Raw genomic sequence first — 17,815 nt, forward strand, 5'->3', positions numbered from 1 at the left:
TAAATTATAATGACACTATATTATATAATGTATTATAAATACATGTTGAAACATACTAGTGAGGGAAAAAAAGTATTTTTCAGCCAGCATGGTTATACTAGTAGAAAACTTGTGAAGAGTGTAAACTCAGCAAATGACTTTTAAGAACTGGGCTAATTTAATGAACCATTAGTGGATGCTGGCAATACCCGTACTTTGCCTTGGTTTTCTAGGTAGTGGTGGAAATGGGACAAAGCAGTGTTCTTGAGAGTGTATTAGAATCTTCCCTTTTTTTGCTCCATGTGCCTTGGAACAAGTCATTTTTTTCAGAGCATTACTTTCCTTCTGTACACGAGTGTGACTTAAAACTTGTCCGGTGTCCTCCAGCTGTAAAACCTTAACAATCTCACATGCTGTGAACATTTAACGGCGGCTGTTCCTATTGTACAAAACGGCTGCTTTAGCAAGAGGGTTTTTTTCCATTTTTTCATTCCCCCTCACGGCCCCGCGCGCGCACACGGGGCGGGGTGCGCCTGCGCAGCCGAGGGGCCGTCCCCTCTCCCTCTCCCTCCGCCCCCGCCCCCCCCTCCGCCGGCGTCCTCCGCCGTCCCGGCGTGCCCCGCGCGCACCGCCGAGCGCGCCGTGAGCCCCGCGCTGTGCCCGGCTCGCTGCGTGCGCGAGAGGCGGCGCGGGCGCGGCGACATGGCGGGCGTGGGGCGGGCCGAGGAGCCGGAGCAGCACCTGAACGGGGAGCTGCCCCCCGAGCCCGCCGACAGGGACGGCGCGGCGGGGCCCGGCGCCGAGGATGGCGCCAAGAAGAAGCGCAAGAAGAAGAAGAAGGGCAAAGCGGGCCCCGCGGGTAGGGGCCGGGCCGCGCCGGGACGCCGCGCTGACGGGCTGGCGGGGCGGTGTGAGGGGCCGCGGCCCGGCACACCGGGCGGCCGCGGGGGGCTGAAGGGTCCCGCCGTGCGGGTGCGGGTGCGGGGCGCCGCCGAGGGCACTGTCCCGGCCCGTGGCGGCCGTGCGGGCTGAGGGGGATCCCCGCGGCTCGGAGCAGTCTGGCCGTGACCGGAGGGTGCTGCTGCCGTTCCACCGCGGCTGGGGAGTCCTCCCTCCTCCGAGGTGCGCAGGAGAAGCCGCCGCTTCCCTCACCCCCTCCTATGCCCCGAGGGGAGCGAGGCGTGAGACTGCTGCTGTAAAAGTCATCCCGCGTGATGGAGGCTGCGCACCCCTCCCAAGTCCTCGGAGAGAGCCGGAGCAAGTCTGGGCAAATAGTGTAAAGGCGCTACAGTTTGGGTTTGTTTTCGCAGGCCAGCAGCGAGTGATGATGGTGCTGTGCGTTTATAATTATCTGCTTCACGCCCGTGTTATCTTACAGGCGCAGGCTGCTGCTATGGCAAGGAGAATTAGTTACCCTGGCAGAAAAAAGTAATCAGAAGTGTCAGGGTAATCTACCTTTATACGCAAGTGTCAGTAACAGCACCTGTCACTATAGGACCCTTTAGTCTTGCACAGAGGGGCTACTTAAAAAGAAGAAAAGCAGCATGTGCTCTGGTGTTTGTAGGATGAATACTGCTTAATATTTATATAAAGTTTTGGGGGCTGTTGGTTGTTTTACTGTAAGTCAATACTTTTAATTTTACAAACAGGACAAGAAACAGATAAAGAAGTGGAAGGTGCTCTTGATGATGTAGCAAAACAATTGGACAAGCAAGCACTGGAGGAGAAAGAAAAAGATGATGATGATGAAGGTAAGTGTAACTTACGTTTTCTCTTGACGTTTCGAGTTTCAGCTTCTTCCAAAACGCCTATTTTAACAAACCTTCTGCAGATATCTTTCTGGGTTTGATTTTGTTTGCTTGCTTTTTTCCTTGGGGGAGGTGAGATAGAACTATATACACTTTAAACTTTTTTTTTGTCAATAATTCAGCTGTCACACATGCGTACAAAAAAAAAATAACAGGGGTGCAAACTTTTTTTAAAGCTTTATGTTTTCAAGGACCTAATTACTGAAGGAAATGTTTAGTTTGAGATAAGGTAAGCTATAAATTTTTCTCACTTGCATTACCATGGTCAGTAGGCATTTATGTTCCAAGTTATGTCACTTATTCCTGGCTTAAAACATACAGCAAATTTTAAGGGAGCGTTTTAATTAATAGGAGGTTTTAGAGTCTTTAGCTGTGACTCTAAACCTGCTCATCTGTAATTGTACTTTCTCATTAAAATTTAATTGGGGGGGGATTTATATGCATGTAAGACATACACCTTGTGTGTTGTTTGTGATATGCAGCTGATTTTCTAAGCAAGAGCCTTAAAAGTGTCCATATTGAAATCCAGACTGGGTGCATCTCTCCTATAGGAATATCAGATAAAGGTGCTGTGTTTCCTTTGGTTTGAGGGATGGTTCTCAATAGAAATCGACATTTTAAAAAATACATGTTAAAATAAATAGCGTCTAAAGTTGGTTCAGCATCCTGAAATGTTTTGGAGTCTGCTTAGAAATCTTCTTAGTTGACTTGCTAGAATTCCTCATTCTGGAATTTAATTTTAATAAATCGGGTATGGAAGTTTTAAAAAATTAAATCAATGTGCCAAGGTGTATTAAATAACAAATTTATCTTTGAACGTTTTCAGTCTACAGTGTACACTACAGTGTAATGCTATTACTTTCCACAGAAGTATATTCTGATGGTTTGTTTGTTTTGTGGTATATTTCAGGTTATGGAGTTGAAAGATAATTAATGCACTATGTGCTTTGCCATCATTACAACTTGAGTAAAAAGTATTGAGAGGGATAGTGAAAACTATCCAATGAAAAGAAATCTTGGAAAGTTATTGGAATAGTTAGAGTTCCATCTCAGAATAAATAACATTGTTAGTTGCAGATCAAATGCTGTGCTCTGTTATCCTTTTTACAGTATTAGCAATTAGTGTTACAGTATCAGAAAATACAAAAAAAATTGAAGTGATGCTATGGCTGAATTAATAATCTTTTTTTCTACATGTTACACTTGAATGTGTTTTTAGTAAAATCGATATTTCTGCAGAAAAGTACAAAAAACGATGTAAGGTTTTTCAAGACAACTGCGTGTTCTTACCTGGTTCTCCTCACTTGCCATTCTAATTGTGTAGTTTCAGGATTGTTGCTTTAAGACATAGTGCTGCATTAGATTAAAATCGATAAAATACATATTGCCTTTTTTCTTTTTTTCCCATGTGATAAGCCTGAGTGGCCTCTCAAAAATGACACTTTAGGACTTTTGAACTCTAGGAGTGGTTAGAAAGTGCTCTTTGGATTTCCCTTGCAGTGTTAAAACATGCTGATACCATTTTTGCATGATACTGCTCTGAATTATTAAATGGCTGTGCCAAAATGAAATAAGATTGGGCTTCTGTTCTGCAAAGATCTTAAATTCCTTTTCTGCTGAAAATTTTTTTTTTTCACTAGCAACTAAATAACCTGAAGACAGCCAGGGTATTGGTCAGATGCAGTAGTTATGTTTCTGGCAGCACAGTTAGTCTGCAGCAGTCTTCAAGGACATGAAAGCATAGGCAGGGTTTGTTTGGCTTGCAGTTGGCAGTTTCACATGCAGTGATGTATGAAAAAGCCACAATAACCAGATAGCAACAGCAACAATGTTTAGGAAATGCTGGTGGTTTTTTTCCCTTCAGTTTACACCTAGAGAAAAAAAAAATTTCAAAAAATCCCTTGGTGAATGAACTGGAGTAATTTTTAATGACTTGCTTTATGAATGGTTTGAGCACAGCTCAAGGTCAAGAGAAATGTGGTAAAGTTACCACATTTTAAAGAAATTTGTATACACTGCTAAAGATTTTTGATTGTCTGTGAAATAATAATTGATGAAGAATCTTGTAGGCTGGACTGTATTATAGCTACAGAGTATTTATATTTGCTATTTATTGCAAAAACTTAAATTAATACTTAATACCAAAATTAGTCAGGAGGGTCAGGAGTGACATTTACTGAAATTTGCCCAAGCTGCAGGATTACAGCACTCACCATGGCATAAAAATGCAGATGACATTGGTCCTCATAAGAGGCTTGAAATCTAGTGACTGGAGCAGCTGATCAGTGTTTTGGTTTGGTTTTTAAATACAAGTTTCTGTATAAGTACATTCAAAATGGTAATGCTTTGATTTGATTCTAAAACTTCCTTCTGTTTTATTTTTCACTGTAGATGAAAACGTTCTAAATGTAGATGACTAGTACTTGTCCATTTTAAAAAGAACCTGTGTTTAGGTTTAGTTAGATGATACCACATTAGATATTGTTATGAAATAACTAGGCACGAGAAGTTGCCAAATGTGAAGTGTATGGGGTTGTTGTTAACCCCCAAATGGTGTGGCTGATTCTTGGTGCTTACGTGCTGTGCTCTCTGGAAACCTCCCACTGGTATAGGTTCATAGAATGGTTTGGGCTGGAAGGGTCATTTAAAAGTCATTTGGTCCAACCCCCTGCAGTGAGCTGGGACATCTTCATCTAGATCAGGTTGCTCAGAGTCCCATCCAGCCTGACCTTGAATGTTTCATGGGATGAGGCATCTACCACCTGCCTCTCTGAGAAACCTGTTCAGTGTTTTACCACTCTTGTCCCTCCCACATGCAGTGGTTTTGCTGAGTGCTGTTTGTGACCTTCCCTGTTATCTCCAGATTAAACTCATCCTGCTCTAAGTGCTGTCATCTTTACGCGTTCAGGGTCTGTATCTTTCCAGATGCAGGAAGTTTCTTTAGCTGAAGCATCAGAAGATGAGTTTGAAGCTGGAGTTTCTAGCTTTTTGTTAGCTGTTGTGTCTAATGCAGTTCTCTCTGGTGTGCTCCAACAATCCGTGGCATCTTTTTGCCTGAATTGAGAACAGAATATTATGAAGTAGGACTTTCTGTAAACACTTTCCCTGAGCTACATTTTCTCCCACTCTTTGGTGATATGTTTGTCAACTTTAGAAACTGTTTTCTTAGGTCTGTGTAAAGACTGAAAATGCTAATGGTTTGGTGGCAGCTTTTGGATGTTGTGTTTTAATCCATGAAAATTTGCTGTGAAAGAAGTGTTTCCAGATAATCCAGATGTTTCTATGTGTCTCATGCGAACTTTGGGTTCTTAAATGCTATTTTATGTTCACCTGAGCACTTTTTTCCTGTAGATGGAGAGGGTGAAGGAGATGGAGCAACCGGGAAGAAGAAGAAGAAGAAGAAAAAGAAGAAAGGACGTAGGTATCAAGCACAAAAATATAGACTGCATTAATATTTGGTATTAAGTGTGTGCAAGTGTTGTTCTTGACAGCTGAAACAAAGTTTGGGGTGCAGTTTTTGTTTGTAGGCTAAGTCTGTCTGAGTTGTCCTCTTTCTGGTATCCCTGAATGCCATTGAAGGCGTTCATTTGGCCTTGAGTATTGGCTAAATCAAGTCACGTGAGGTCATTGTGATACGATGTTGTGATGGTAGAAGCCTGAATTCTAGTAAGGGAATCTTTAAATAACTTGTGCTGTTTAAATTCTGTGGTTGAACTAAGATGGTGTGTATTTCCAGTGTACCATGTGTAAAACTTTCTTAAATTATACTCAACAGCTAAGGTCCAGACAGATCCACCTTCTATTCCAATATGTGATCTATTTCCCAGCAACGTATTCCCGAAGGGAGAAGAATGTGAATATCCACCAACACAAGATGGGTGAGTGTTTTAAGCTTAAAAAACAAATGTTGTAATTTATATATGCCGAAAAAACAATGTACAACTAAATGGAAAAAATGAGTTGTACTGTGCTTTGGGTTTTGCCTTTTTTTTTTTTTTTAAACTGGGTCATCCAAGAACTCAATGAATACAAGTCTTCAGGTCAGAAATGTTCATCCTTCCCTACCCTTTTAATTAAGGTGTAACCAGTATGAGCAGAATTGCCAGGATTTCAGTAGGCAGCTTGTAAGAGAAACATTGTCTGAATTAGAAGTGAGTGAAGTTTTAAAATTTAAGGAGATGAGACACTATCATGCAGCAGTTTTGTGACCATTGAGACATCAACCTTTTGGTTTCTGTTTATTTTTTGGTAGAGACATGTCAGTCTCTCTCTTCAATTTAAAAGCTCAAGTGGTATATTCTGTATTTTGCTTCTCTCTCTTTGTATGAATGTATAGTTATTATAACTTCACCCATTTTTTGTAATTCATAGTGATGTGTGAATTATGTGCAATTTCACTAAACAAGCAACAGCTTCTACTGGTTTACTGGAACAGAGATCTGCATCCTTATGTTTTTAAGGGGGACTATTATTTCTTTGTTTTGTTAGGAACTAGGGCATACCAGCTTGACTGTCTTGTCCTTGACTGATTTTTTTTTTTTCTTGTGAAGTGTTGTGGAAGGTCACGTGAGGGAGACGGGGGGGTGTGGCATAGAATTAGCTTGAATTGCATGAAAACCTGAATGAAAAGACCAAGTATTGCTGAAAAGTTTGAAACTTCCCTGGAAATTTTGAATCAGAACTTTGAAACAAGTAGTTTAAACCATAGGGAGAAAGTAGATAAATACTTAATATTTTTGAAAGCATTGTCTGGTTTTCAAGTATTTTTTTTTTTTCAAAATGAAATTACTTTGAAATGGTTATTTATTGATTATTTAAAGTCAGCGCATATTTCTCATGAGCGTAAACAACATAGTTAAGAGTCTAGTAAGTATATCCTATAAATTGTGCTCAGATATTCACAGATAATATAGTTTCATTTTTATGAGATTTAAAATTTGCTTCTGAGAAAACCTTTTCTTATTTTTAATGACTTCCGTTTGATCACAAAGTGCTCCTATTTATTTATAAATGTCTGCCTTTTGCATGGTAATGAAGGACTTTCACAGGATATTTCTGACGGGAGTGATTCTTTAATGCTTAAGAGTTATGTGTTTTTCTGTATATGCCATGTTCATAAGGTTATGATTTAAGCAAACCAGGAAATCAGATGATAAACACCTTAAGCATGTTCATAGTTTATTGACAAATAACACTTTTTACATCTCTGATATTGAAGGTTAAATTGCTCTGGTTTCACTACTGTTTATTAGGAAAAAGAGGGATAAATGCAATATAAACAAATTGCCTTTCAAAACAGGATTTAAGTGGGTTGTCTTTTCTGTAGCAAGTGTGTTCTGTTATGGAAAAAGAATATATTCTTCTAAGGAACCTGAAATAGTTTCTTTATATAGCATGCTTGAGCAAATATATGCTTAGTTTTTTTCCTAATTTAAATATTTAAATCTTATGATGCTACTTTAGTATTTCCTAATAGAAGCAGCTACTTAAATTAGTAGCTGACATTTAATGCCAGGATATTTTCTATTTTGAATAATAGCTTCATTTTATATATTGGTGAAGTGGTTTTGTGCCACTTCTCTTATTCATGCTAAGGTCAGTAGGGTTTTGTCTTTGATTTTTTTAGAGTTGCACTTCTATTCTTAACTCTTGATGTCATTTGCTTTCTAAAGTTACCTCTCCTCAACCTACAATTGTGTATTTTGTGTGAGAAGTTGAACTGGAAGTGGGTGTGATTCAAATTTCAGCAGAGGAAAATAGCACATAATCAGTTCTTATATAGCCAACAGACTAACAGGTTTAAGATTTTTATATCTCAAGTATTTACTTTTGTTTGAAGCTTGTGGTTTTTTGTTGAAACACCTGAATTTGAAATGATACGACAGAAAGGGCAGAAAACAAACAAACAATATTTCATGATACACTGATTTTGTTAAAGTGGAACTGAGGAATTCTTGACCCTGCATGCTTGTTTCTCCCTCTGTGCTGCTATCATAGAATGATAAAATGGTTTGGTTTGGAAGGGACCCCAAAGGTCATGTAGTTCCAACCCCTCTGCTATGGGAAGGGACACCTTCCACAGCTTATCTGGGCAACCTATTCCAGTACCTCACCACTCTCACAGTAAAGAATTTCTTCCTAGCATCTGATCTAAACTGACCCTCTTCAGTTTAAAGCCATTGCCTATTGTCCTTTCAATACATGCCCTTTGAAAAAGTCTCCTCTCTAGCTCTCTTTTAGGCCCTTTCAGGTACTGGAAGGTGCTATGAGGTCTTCCTGGAGCCATCTCTTCTCCAGACTGAACAGCCCCAACTCAGCCTATCTTCATAGGAGAGGTGCTCCAATCCTTTGATCATCTTCATGGCCCTCCTCTGGACTTGGTGCAACAGATCCATGTCCTCCTTCTTTTGGGTGCCCCAGAGCTGGATGCAGCACTCAGGTGGGATTTCACCAGAGTGGAGTAGAAGGGCTGAATCCCCTCCATTGACCTGCTGGCCACACTGCTCTTGATGCAGCCCAAAGTATGATTTGGCTTTCTGGACTGTAAATGCACATTGCTGGGTCATGTGGGGCTTCTTGTCCACCAACAGTCCCAAATCCTTTTCCTCAGAGCTGCTCTCAATCCATTCTCCATCCAACCTCTATTTGTGGTGGAATTGTCCAGACCCAGGTGCAGGATCTTGCACTTGGCAATTTATTTTCTGAAGTTTTTTGATGACTAGAGCCTAGTTTACCACTTGATCCTGTATAGATTTGTGCTGGTGAAAACTGTGGGCTGTCAACTAGAGTGGAAAGATGGAACAAATGGCTTGGATCAAGAGGTGAGCTTCAGCTGATGTGTGGTAGGTAGCATGTTAGGAAACTGTCAAAAGCTTGTTAACTCATGCACCTGTCAGAGGACTTGATGTTTGGTGTGAGGCCTTCATTTGATCAATTGATTTTTCACGTCTTTAGTGCTTAGGCCCAAACAGGATTTCTTGCCTCGCTTCCTGAGCTCCCAGGTGGCCGGAGTGCAGCTTTGGCAGCAAAATGCTGTGGTTCTGATACAGTATTTTGAAATGTAGAGGCTCTCTTGTCCCCCAGGTGACTTGCATGAAGTGACTATATGCTGAAGTACAGTAGGACAGAGGGAGAAGGGCTTCCTGCCAGTTTGCTGGAGTTTGCACTCAGGTCTGTGACAGATGGCAGAGCAGCTGCCCAGACTCTGTCAGCAGTTCTTGCTACCAGAGGGTGTTCGCTACTGGAATCCAGAGCAGTCTGAAAAGACCCTCAAGTCTCCCTTCCCACTTTTCTTCTGCAGTGCACCTTTTCCCTGTGACTGTTGCGCTGGCAGTAGTCCAGATTTCAAGTGTCAGTGAGGGGCCCAGGTGTTGCAGCCTGTTGCTTTAGGGATTTTTATAGAATTTGTCAGATTTAAGGGCAGATTCTGAGAGTACGTTGTGTGATGTTTGCTGCTGGAGCAAGAAAACTGCTCTGAAAGGTAAAAGTGGGATTTCTCCTTTGCACTGTCATTACTTTATCTGAAAAGGAGCAGGAAGTGCAAGGGAAACAAGCAAAAGGTCTTAAAATATTTCAGATCATCTGATCATTCTGAGCAGTATTTTATGGAATAGCCTGTTATCCTTCTTTGTTCTCAACTCTGCCTAAATACTTAGTATAAATATATATACTTCTGTATTTATGCATATATACTTAGTTGAAAATGCAGCAAAACTGCAGGTTATAGTCTCTTGGCTCACTCCTGCCTGTTTTTGGCTGTAAAGGAAAACCTTAGAGTGGAGTTCAGTTACATGTCTATGAAACAGGTAAGAAGCTACACCTTTGGATTTCAAAAACTAGTCCTTTATCATCTGCATATTCATGTTGTTTGCTTAGAACCAACTAACTTGCATAAAGGTAAAAGTTAATTTATAAATTTGGAGACTTTGGCATATTTCAGCATCTTTGGTCCAGCTTGTCCATCATCCATTTTCTTTTAAGACCCACCTACCAGCATGTGTAGCTATGTATTGGTTTTAGTAATTTTTTCCTGCATAGCATGTTGTCTAAAGCCTGCATAACAGGCTTTAGACAGAAGTTGTTAAGACTGCTGTGATTAACTTGTTTGAAATACTTTTTTTATTTTCAAGGCGAACTGCTGCTTGGAGAACAACTAGTGAAGAAAAGAAAGCACTAGACCAAGCCAGTGAGGAAATCTGGAATGATTTTAGGGAGGCTGCAGAGGCACACAGACAAGTGAGGAAATACGTTATGAGCTGGATAAAACCTGGAATGACCATGATAGAAATCTGGTGAGGACACCCATCTTCTCAAGCATCTCTGCTGTAGATTTTTCTTCATTCTCCAGCGGGCAAGAGATTTAGTCTCAGTTTTGTGTGCTTAATTCACTGTGTCATGAGTGTTGGGAATATTTCTGTTTGAAGTACACAGCCAGGATTGCCAGTTATTTCCTCTAAGTTTCCTCTTGTATTTTTAGCTTGTGCAGTTTTACAGGGCCTGGGATCATACTGAATTTTAAACTAAGCTTTCCATTATGTTCACTTATTTTGATTATATGCTTCATTTAAATTTGAGTGCCTCTACTGCTCTTGCACATCAGTTCCGCAGTGGTGCTGAGAGAAGCAGCAGTAGCACGTCCTGGCGTTTGCCGGAATTGTCAGTGACGTGCCATGTGGACAGTGCAGGTGCAGTCTGTGGCTGGGAGTGGGCAAACAGGCATACAGACAGCATGGCTGTGTGTTCAGTCCAAGGCAGGGAGGTTTTCACTATGTTTAGTCTTCATTAGCTGATGTTTCTGGTGGAAACACAGTGCGGGAGTTTTTTACTGTTCCCAGTTAATAAGAAATAGCTGAGCAAACAGATTAAGATGAACATGAGTTTGATTAAGTTTGATTTAAAGAAATAATTAGCCTGGACTGATTTTTGCGACTCTTCCAACTATTACTTTTTCTGTCCTTCAGTTTATCTAGAGTGAATGTCTACTGTCCAAGTACTGCACTGATCCAGAACAGTTTAGCTTCCAAAATCAGGTGCTTTCAGCCTGGTGTGACTGAGGACTGTGCTGACAAGAGTAGGATAGTAAGAAAGCTAATCAGAGCTGATCCCCAAGGTAACTGTGCGAGGATAACAGAAAGAAATAATATACCATCAGGAAAAGTAGAAGAAAGGCAGCTGCTGTAATAATCACTAGTCTGGGTGAAACAAATTGTCACACTGAATTTTACAGTTTGACAGTTGCAAGCAATAATTTTCTCAAAACATGACTATTCTAAGGGGCCTTGCCAAGTAAAATACACTCTCTTCTTTTTCTGTATTGCTCTGAGTGAATGGCTTTCCTAAATAAAATCAGAGTATGGCGCACTGCTGTGAGCTGCAGTTTGCATCCTTCACTGACACTGCAGGAGAGTGCACCGGTGGTGGACACATATCTGTAGCTTTGCAGTAACCAGCAGCTTGAGAGTAGACAAAACCCAACAACAAGTGCTAGTCTCACAAGGTTTTATTTTATCACAGTTATTATCTCAAATTAAGTAAGAAAAGGGTCCTTTTTTAATTAGATTTTTTATAGTAAAGGCGAGGCCTTTTATTTTTTTTCTTCTTCTTTTAAGTCCCCAAAATTCTAAAGAATGCATTTAATTTTACTAAACTTCAGTTGTTTAATCTCTGCTGCTCAGGAAGAATGGGTAAAATGTAGCTTGTAAAGGATGAATATTTTAAATTTAGAGTAAAAACACTAGAAAGTACTCAGTTTTGCCTAAGAAAGGGTAGACGGAACAACAAAAGAACTGAGCATGTGAGGTTGTACTTATGTTTTGCAGCCTAGAGTGCCTGGCTACCTAGAAAACAAATAGTTTTAAAGATTTCACATTAAAACATTTGTTTAAATATTTTTCTGAGTTTTTGTTTTTGTGTTGATTTACTTGAAGTCACCATAAGAAATACTAATGACGACTGTTCTGTTCTTTTTTTTCTTCTCCCTCCCCTGTACCTTTTAGTGAAAAGCTAGAAGACTGCTCTCGTAAGCTGATAAAGGAGAATGGTTTAAATGCAGGTCTTGCATTTCCTACTGGGTGTTCTCTGAATAATTGTGCTGCCCACTACACTCCCAATGCTGGAGATCCAACAGTCCTGCAATACAACGATATTTGCAAAATAGATTTTGGGACACACATTAGTGGTTAGTTTTCATTTATGAATTAAAACTTTTGAGAACGTTCTTCATTGCAAAGACTATGAAGCTAATAGTCTTATTAACTTCTGCTGATTTCAGGTCGTATTATTGACTGTGCTTTTACAGTCACATTCAATCCAAAATATGACAGACTATTACAAGCTGTAAAGGATGCCACAAATACTGGAATAAAGGTATGATCATTACGTAATTCATTTACAAAGTCTTTTACAGTAATCTTTGTGATTATTTTCCATTATTATTTGCACTTCATTTTCAGTGTGCTGGGATAGATGTACGTCTCTGTGATGTGGGGGAGGCCATACAAGAAGTTATGGAGTCTTATGAAGTTGAAATTGATGGCAAAACATACCAAGGCAAGTTCTTTTCTGTATACAAGGATAGTTGTTTTTAAGTGTGTGTATCTGTATATATTTGTACAAATATTGATTTATTTGTATGGTACTGAAAAGACCTCTGTACTAGAAGGATCGTACGCGTCTTGCATAAGTATATGTTTTTGGCTGCCTTGCCATTCCTCTGGAGAAATGTTCTTGGCTTATCCTTCCAAGTATTTTCACAGATAAGATGAAGGCCAAACAACTGTTTCAAACTGTACAGTTAATTTAATACCTGCTGTTTGGCATTCTTAATAAGTGTTTGTTACTGTTAGAGTTGCTGGTCTTTAATAATGAAGTTTGGCTGTATCACACCAACCAACTTCTGTCTTGGCTGGTGTTTGTGCAAGATGTGTGGACAGTTTTGTGTTTAGTCCCTTTGCAGTACGAAGAGTCACTACTGAACTTTGAATATGGGCTAACATACAAAATTGCCTTAAAGGGTTTTACATTGGTTAAGAAATTGCCTGTAACATTAATGTTTTCTTCAAAAGTGAAGCCAATTCGCAATTTGAATGGACACTCGATCGGACCATATAGGATACACGCTGGAAAGACGGTGCCCATTGTGAAAGGAGGAGAAGCCACAAGAATGGAGGTAAATTAATTCTTAAACCTTTGAGTTTCCCCAGCTGTCACTGCAAGAGTAGTATTTGCTGTGCACTTTTAAATGTGTAGCATTTGTGATCCTGGTGGATAATCGCAGCAGCAGAAAAACTGCTGCACTTTAAAGGAGTTACGTTTCACCTCAGTGGCTTCTCCGTTTAGCCCTAGAGCGTTCAGGTATCTAACGCTTTCAGAAATTGAAGCCTTGGAACCCTGCCATTTAAAAACCAAACCAAACAAAACAAAAAACCCCACCACCCTTGAAATCTGAATGGCCTTAGTGATGCTTGCAGAAACTCTTGCATATTTATTTCTCAGTGTGTATTCATTATTTAAATGCAGTGTTAGAATGTTCCACTCAGGAGCATGGAAAAGGACAGGAATTCGTATTTCAAGATGAACTGAAGCTCAGGGAATTATAGTTCTCCTAAAAGGTGTTTGGACTTGCAAATCATTCACACTTGTTTGTTCTCTCTGTAATTCAGTCTTCTCTTGCTTGGGTAATTCTTGATAAATATGTCTGTAGTGTAGCTTTGGATGACTTTTTGTGAGTACTGTTAGATATAGGATCTTTCTTGAAAAGCCTCCAGTGCTGTTTTTCCTTGCAGATACAAAATAATTAAGTGTATTTCTAGTTAATGGGAGAGACTAGATCAAAGATGTTGATTTTAATAGCGTTTTGGAGCAGGGGAAAAGAAATACTGTACATGATGTGACAAACTACCAACTGTAAAGGCAGTATTCAAATATGGAACCTGAGATTTAGCCATCATTTTGATGTAAGCTTGTGTTCTAACAAGATAAGAAGGCTTATTTAAGAGATTGGTAATGAGATAAGAAGCTTTTAAGTAAGCCTGTCAGGGTAAATAGTAAGTTTATCAGGGTAAAGTAAGCCTATCAGGGTAAGTAAGACTTGTAAGAGCTGAATAGGCACAGGTGTGGTCTGCACGGGATTGGTTTTTGAGGCAGGCTTACTCTCATCACCCAAACTTTAATCATAGTTGTTGATCTATGACGTGAGCAAAAAGACAAAGTTTTAACTGTCGTCTTATCTATAGGACTGTGCAAAGGGATGAAGAGTATTGGAAAAGGAAGATAGGAAAGATTGTATGTTCTTCTTGGTTAGGCTTTAGTGAATAGTACTTGGTTTTGTTATTGTCCATTATCAGTATATTACTCGTATGAAACTTAAGTGTTCTTAAAGCAAATACTACTTAAAGATCTCAGAGCTTTGAGATTGTTTTAACTGAATATTGAGGCACTGGGGAGAAGACTTTTCATTTCTTCAGCTTCTGTAGGTTACTTAGGACGCAATCCTACATCATTAAACACAGCGAGTTTTGCCGATGAATGTGGAGCGTAGCCAAGCTCTTGCTGTACTGTGCTAATTATAGCATCAGACTGCAGTCCAGTGAGTTTGCTGTGACTGGGACAAATACAGCCCCTGACGGTCCTTATTCGGGAAAAGCGGGTGTACAGTGAGCTTTGTGGTGCCGTTGTGTGTGAGGTTGTGTGGGTTTGTGTTTTTATAATGAATCAGTTCAGGGGTGACTTTCAAGAGTTAGCCTTGAATTTGAAGCCTGTGTTACTGCTTTTCTTATGGCTTCTTACTTTGGGGTTGTGACTTTCAAAGTAGCTTACTAAGCTGAAAAACTTGGCACATGGTGTCTGTCAATGAGTAGTCTTGGTAAGTTCCTTTCACGGTCCTGCCATTAAGGACGTGTGAATGCACTTGGCAGAAATGAGTTTGTATAATGGCATTTCGGTTATTTTTTGCTAGAATTTTGATAATGCCCTTGCAGATATATATCACCTTCATTTCTTGAAGAAATTCATCTCATGGAGTGGACATGAGCAGGTTAAGGGTATATACTAGCAGCTGTTTACCAGAAAAGTCTTGCAGAAATTGGGCAGACAGTTCTTCAGTGCAGTAAGTCTCTGTAATCAGCATCTATTTGCTATGTCTAAACTGTACATTTGCTAGGACTTCTTTCTGAATAGCAAAGAAGTACTTCCAGTCAGCAGATGTAGTTTCTCAGCTGTGTTAGATGTATGCCTTGACGATATTTTAACTGCAATGACTTTGAGAAATTGTGAGTAGAAACATGCTGATATTTCTGACTTAAAACAAATAAAGTGGTACTAATATAAATAGTTTATGATTTGGAGATGTCTGTAGCTTTACTGTGTGAAATCTCTGTGTTGAATTCCTTTCAGCATTGATTTGGTGATTGAATCTAGTCACATTTAATTACTTTTATTCAGAAGTTGCAGTACCGAGGTGATTGTATCAGATGGTCCAGTGTCATTTATTTTCATATTGTAACATGTTCCTTTTTTCTCCCCTTAGGAAGGTGAAGTGTATGCCATAGAAACCTTCGGGAGCACAGGAAAGGGCGTTGTTCATGATGATATGGAGTGTTCTCATTATATGAAGAACTTCGATGTTGGACATGTCCCAATAAGGTTGGATTCTGCTGGGCTTTGCTGGTTTATTGTGATTAGAGCTGTCACCCCCTTAGGTTCAAATGTGATACAGAGCATGTTCTTCACTAGTTAATAAGTCTTTCAGAGGACTCGAAGGGTGGTGTTAGCAATTTCCTTGTTATAAAATATGCTCTGATTGTAAATCTGGAACAATATGGAATTATTCTAAAGAATCTGGAAATGGAGAAAATATGTTATTATGTTTTCAGAATTTTATTTTTTTTTAACAACCTTCCTACTATGATAATTTTTTATAATTATTAATATATAGGTTATGCTTGTGTGTTCATCTCTATGTTAAATGTGTGGCCTTTTTTTATCAACATGTGTCCTGTGGTTGTGTGCCACAACCTTTTCTTACTGCTGTTCCCAGAATATATCAGGCTATTCACGTCATCTGCTTTTTAAGGATATTTTGTGAGTTTTAAATTCTTGTTTTAGTGTATTGCTATAAAATGAAATAGTTATTAATTTTCAGTGTCACTGGGATTGGATTTCGGCATTTCTAGGAGTACAGCGTATTTTCTGAAGCAAAGGCTAGTCTGCTTAGAAACATAGGAGACAGACGTGCTTTTCCACAGCGCAAACTAGGAATGTGAAAGAGGTGGGATGGGAAGAATTAGCCTAAGAATTGCAAAGGAACAGCTTATGATTGGAAATAAGCTTCGTTTTTGGTAGATCTATAAATACATCATTTTTCTGCCTATGTATTGTAAGAAGTATGAATAAAAAGCTTACCAAGTATTTGACTTCAGAATTCAAAACTCAGCGTTTGAAACCACCAGGCTTATGCCAAAACTACGCAAAAAGCTCAGATTATTAACCACTTTGGATCAGGAAAAATTCTGCTTTTCTTGATAAAGTGAAATGTCCTTTTATTTTTTAAGAGAATGACTTCTGCCCCTATGTTTAGTTTTGTTTGCATACTTAGACACAGATACGTTCACAATCTATTTTGAAGGGTATCTGTTTGCAGGAGGGAAATGCGCACATTTCATTGATATAGAAAGACACCCCAAAACTGGGCAGCCTGAAAAGACCTTGCAGTCTAACCCTCTTCTTAATTGGTATGTTTCATTCCTGCAGTGAATACTTGCTTGTGATGCCTTTCTTCTCAGACGTGTTCTTGGGTTGTTTTTGTCTTCAAGGCTTCCAAGAGCGAAACACTTGCTAAATGTTATCAATGAAAACTTTGGTACTCTTGCCTTCTGCCGCCGGTGGCTGGATCGCCTGGGAGAGAGCAAATACCTGATGGCACTGAAGAACCTGTGCGACCTGGGCATAGTGGATCCCTACCCGCCCCTGTGCGACATCAAAGGCTCCTACACGGCGCAGTTCGAGCACACCATCCTGCTTCGCCCCACCTGCAAGGAGGTCGTCAGCAGGGGAGATGACTACTAAAAGCCACCTCAGCACCTTTATACTCTAGGCTCTGTTGGAACATACTATACCAGAATTAATTTGCAACATATTGTCTGTTTTAACAGTGGACTGATGTTAATACTTTCCGTATTTGGAAAGGAAGGAATTTAATCTAAGGCAAGTCTTCTAATTGTAACTAACCATGGGAAAAAAGCTTTCAGGCCTTTAGAAATATTTCAAAAGTTACTTATTTTTTCTGTTCAGGGAAATACATGCTATAAAGCTCAATTTTTAGTTTGGAATGAGTTATACATTTTGTTCTGAACATTTATGATAAAAGATGCTTTTCAAATATTTATATGACCATATTCCTACTTGAATGCTTTGAATGACTACACCTGATTTATGCGCCCCAGTCCTCTATGATATTGCCTTTTAAACTTCCTGGAATCCATTTTGTAAAAAATAAAGACAAATTTTCAAATCTAAAAATATATATACTTTTTAGAAGTCTGGTTATGATTCTGGTCAGGAGTCTGCTGGGAAACTGCTCTATTAAATATTTTACAAACTTGATTTGCCATTTCTTGTGTTGAAACTGGACCTGTCTTACCCTTCATGTGAAAACTGGCCTCCTGGTGCTTGTTTAATTATTTTTGTCAGTCCTGGCATACAGGGCAAGAAGTCATCAACACTTTACGGGACAAAATGTGACAACTTCAGTAAAGGTGTGTGGTGTACTTTTGAGTGTGCCAAGCCTTCAGTTTAGATTCAGCCGTACTAGAACATGTCAGATGCCCCTGGGGGTCTCTGCTGCTGTCACTGGCAGTGTGCAACTTTTGGCTGAATTCAGCTGTGTATTTTAGTACATATCCCTACATAATCTTTGCCACTGACATGCCCTTGTGCATGCAGTCAAATTCCATGTGATCCCCGGTCTCTTTAAAGTTCACATTTGAGTGGACAAGTGATACGGATAACAAAAACACAAGTTTATTTTGGAG

General features: G+C 39.7%; 1 protein-coding gene across 1 annotated transcript; it reads left to right on the plus strand.

Moving 5' to 3' along the window:
- The first annotated feature begins 643 nt into the window (after window positions 1-643).
- Window positions 644-17,387, plus strand: METAP2 (methionyl aminopeptidase 2). The gene is made up of 11 exons (XM_027893462.1): window positions 644-838; window positions 1,629-1,730; window positions 5,139-5,204; window positions 5,563-5,665; window positions 9,917-10,078; window positions 11,783-11,964; window positions 12,058-12,152; window positions 12,239-12,335; window positions 12,851-12,954; window positions 15,313-15,428; window positions 16,598-17,387. Exons 1-11 carry the CDS (start codon window positions 682-684, stop codon window positions 16,848-16,850), a joined length of 1,437 nt encoding a protein of 478 aa, XP_027749263.1. The 5' UTR covers window positions 644-681; the 3' UTR covers window positions 16,851-17,387.
- Window positions 17,388-17,815: the final 428 nt, after the last annotated feature.

This window comes from Empidonax traillii, unplaced genomic scaffold, assembly GCF_003031625.1.
Source record: "Empidonax traillii isolate 1590-97213 ecotype Southwest subspecies unplaced genomic scaffold, ASM303162v1 scaffold389:size961896, whole genome shotgun sequence".
In the NCBI taxonomy this organism is placed as follows: domain Eukaryota; kingdom Metazoa; phylum Chordata; class Aves; order Passeriformes; family Tyrannidae; genus Empidonax; species Empidonax traillii.

Excerpts from the sequence above, each read along its gene's own strand:
- METAP2 (XM_027893462.1), top strand. The coding sequence starts at position 682 with ATGGCGGGCGTGGGGCGGGCCGAGGAGCCGGAGCAGCACCTGAACGGG. Across the intron at positions 839-1,628 it reads GGGCAAAGCGGGCCCCGCGG|GACAAGAAACAGATAAAGAA; the intron begins GTAGGGGCCGGG and ends TTTTACAAACAG. Across the intron at positions 5,666-9,916 it reads TATCCACCAACACAAGATGG|GCGAACTGCTGCTTGGAGAA; the intron begins GTGAGTGTTTTA and ends TTTATTTTCAAG.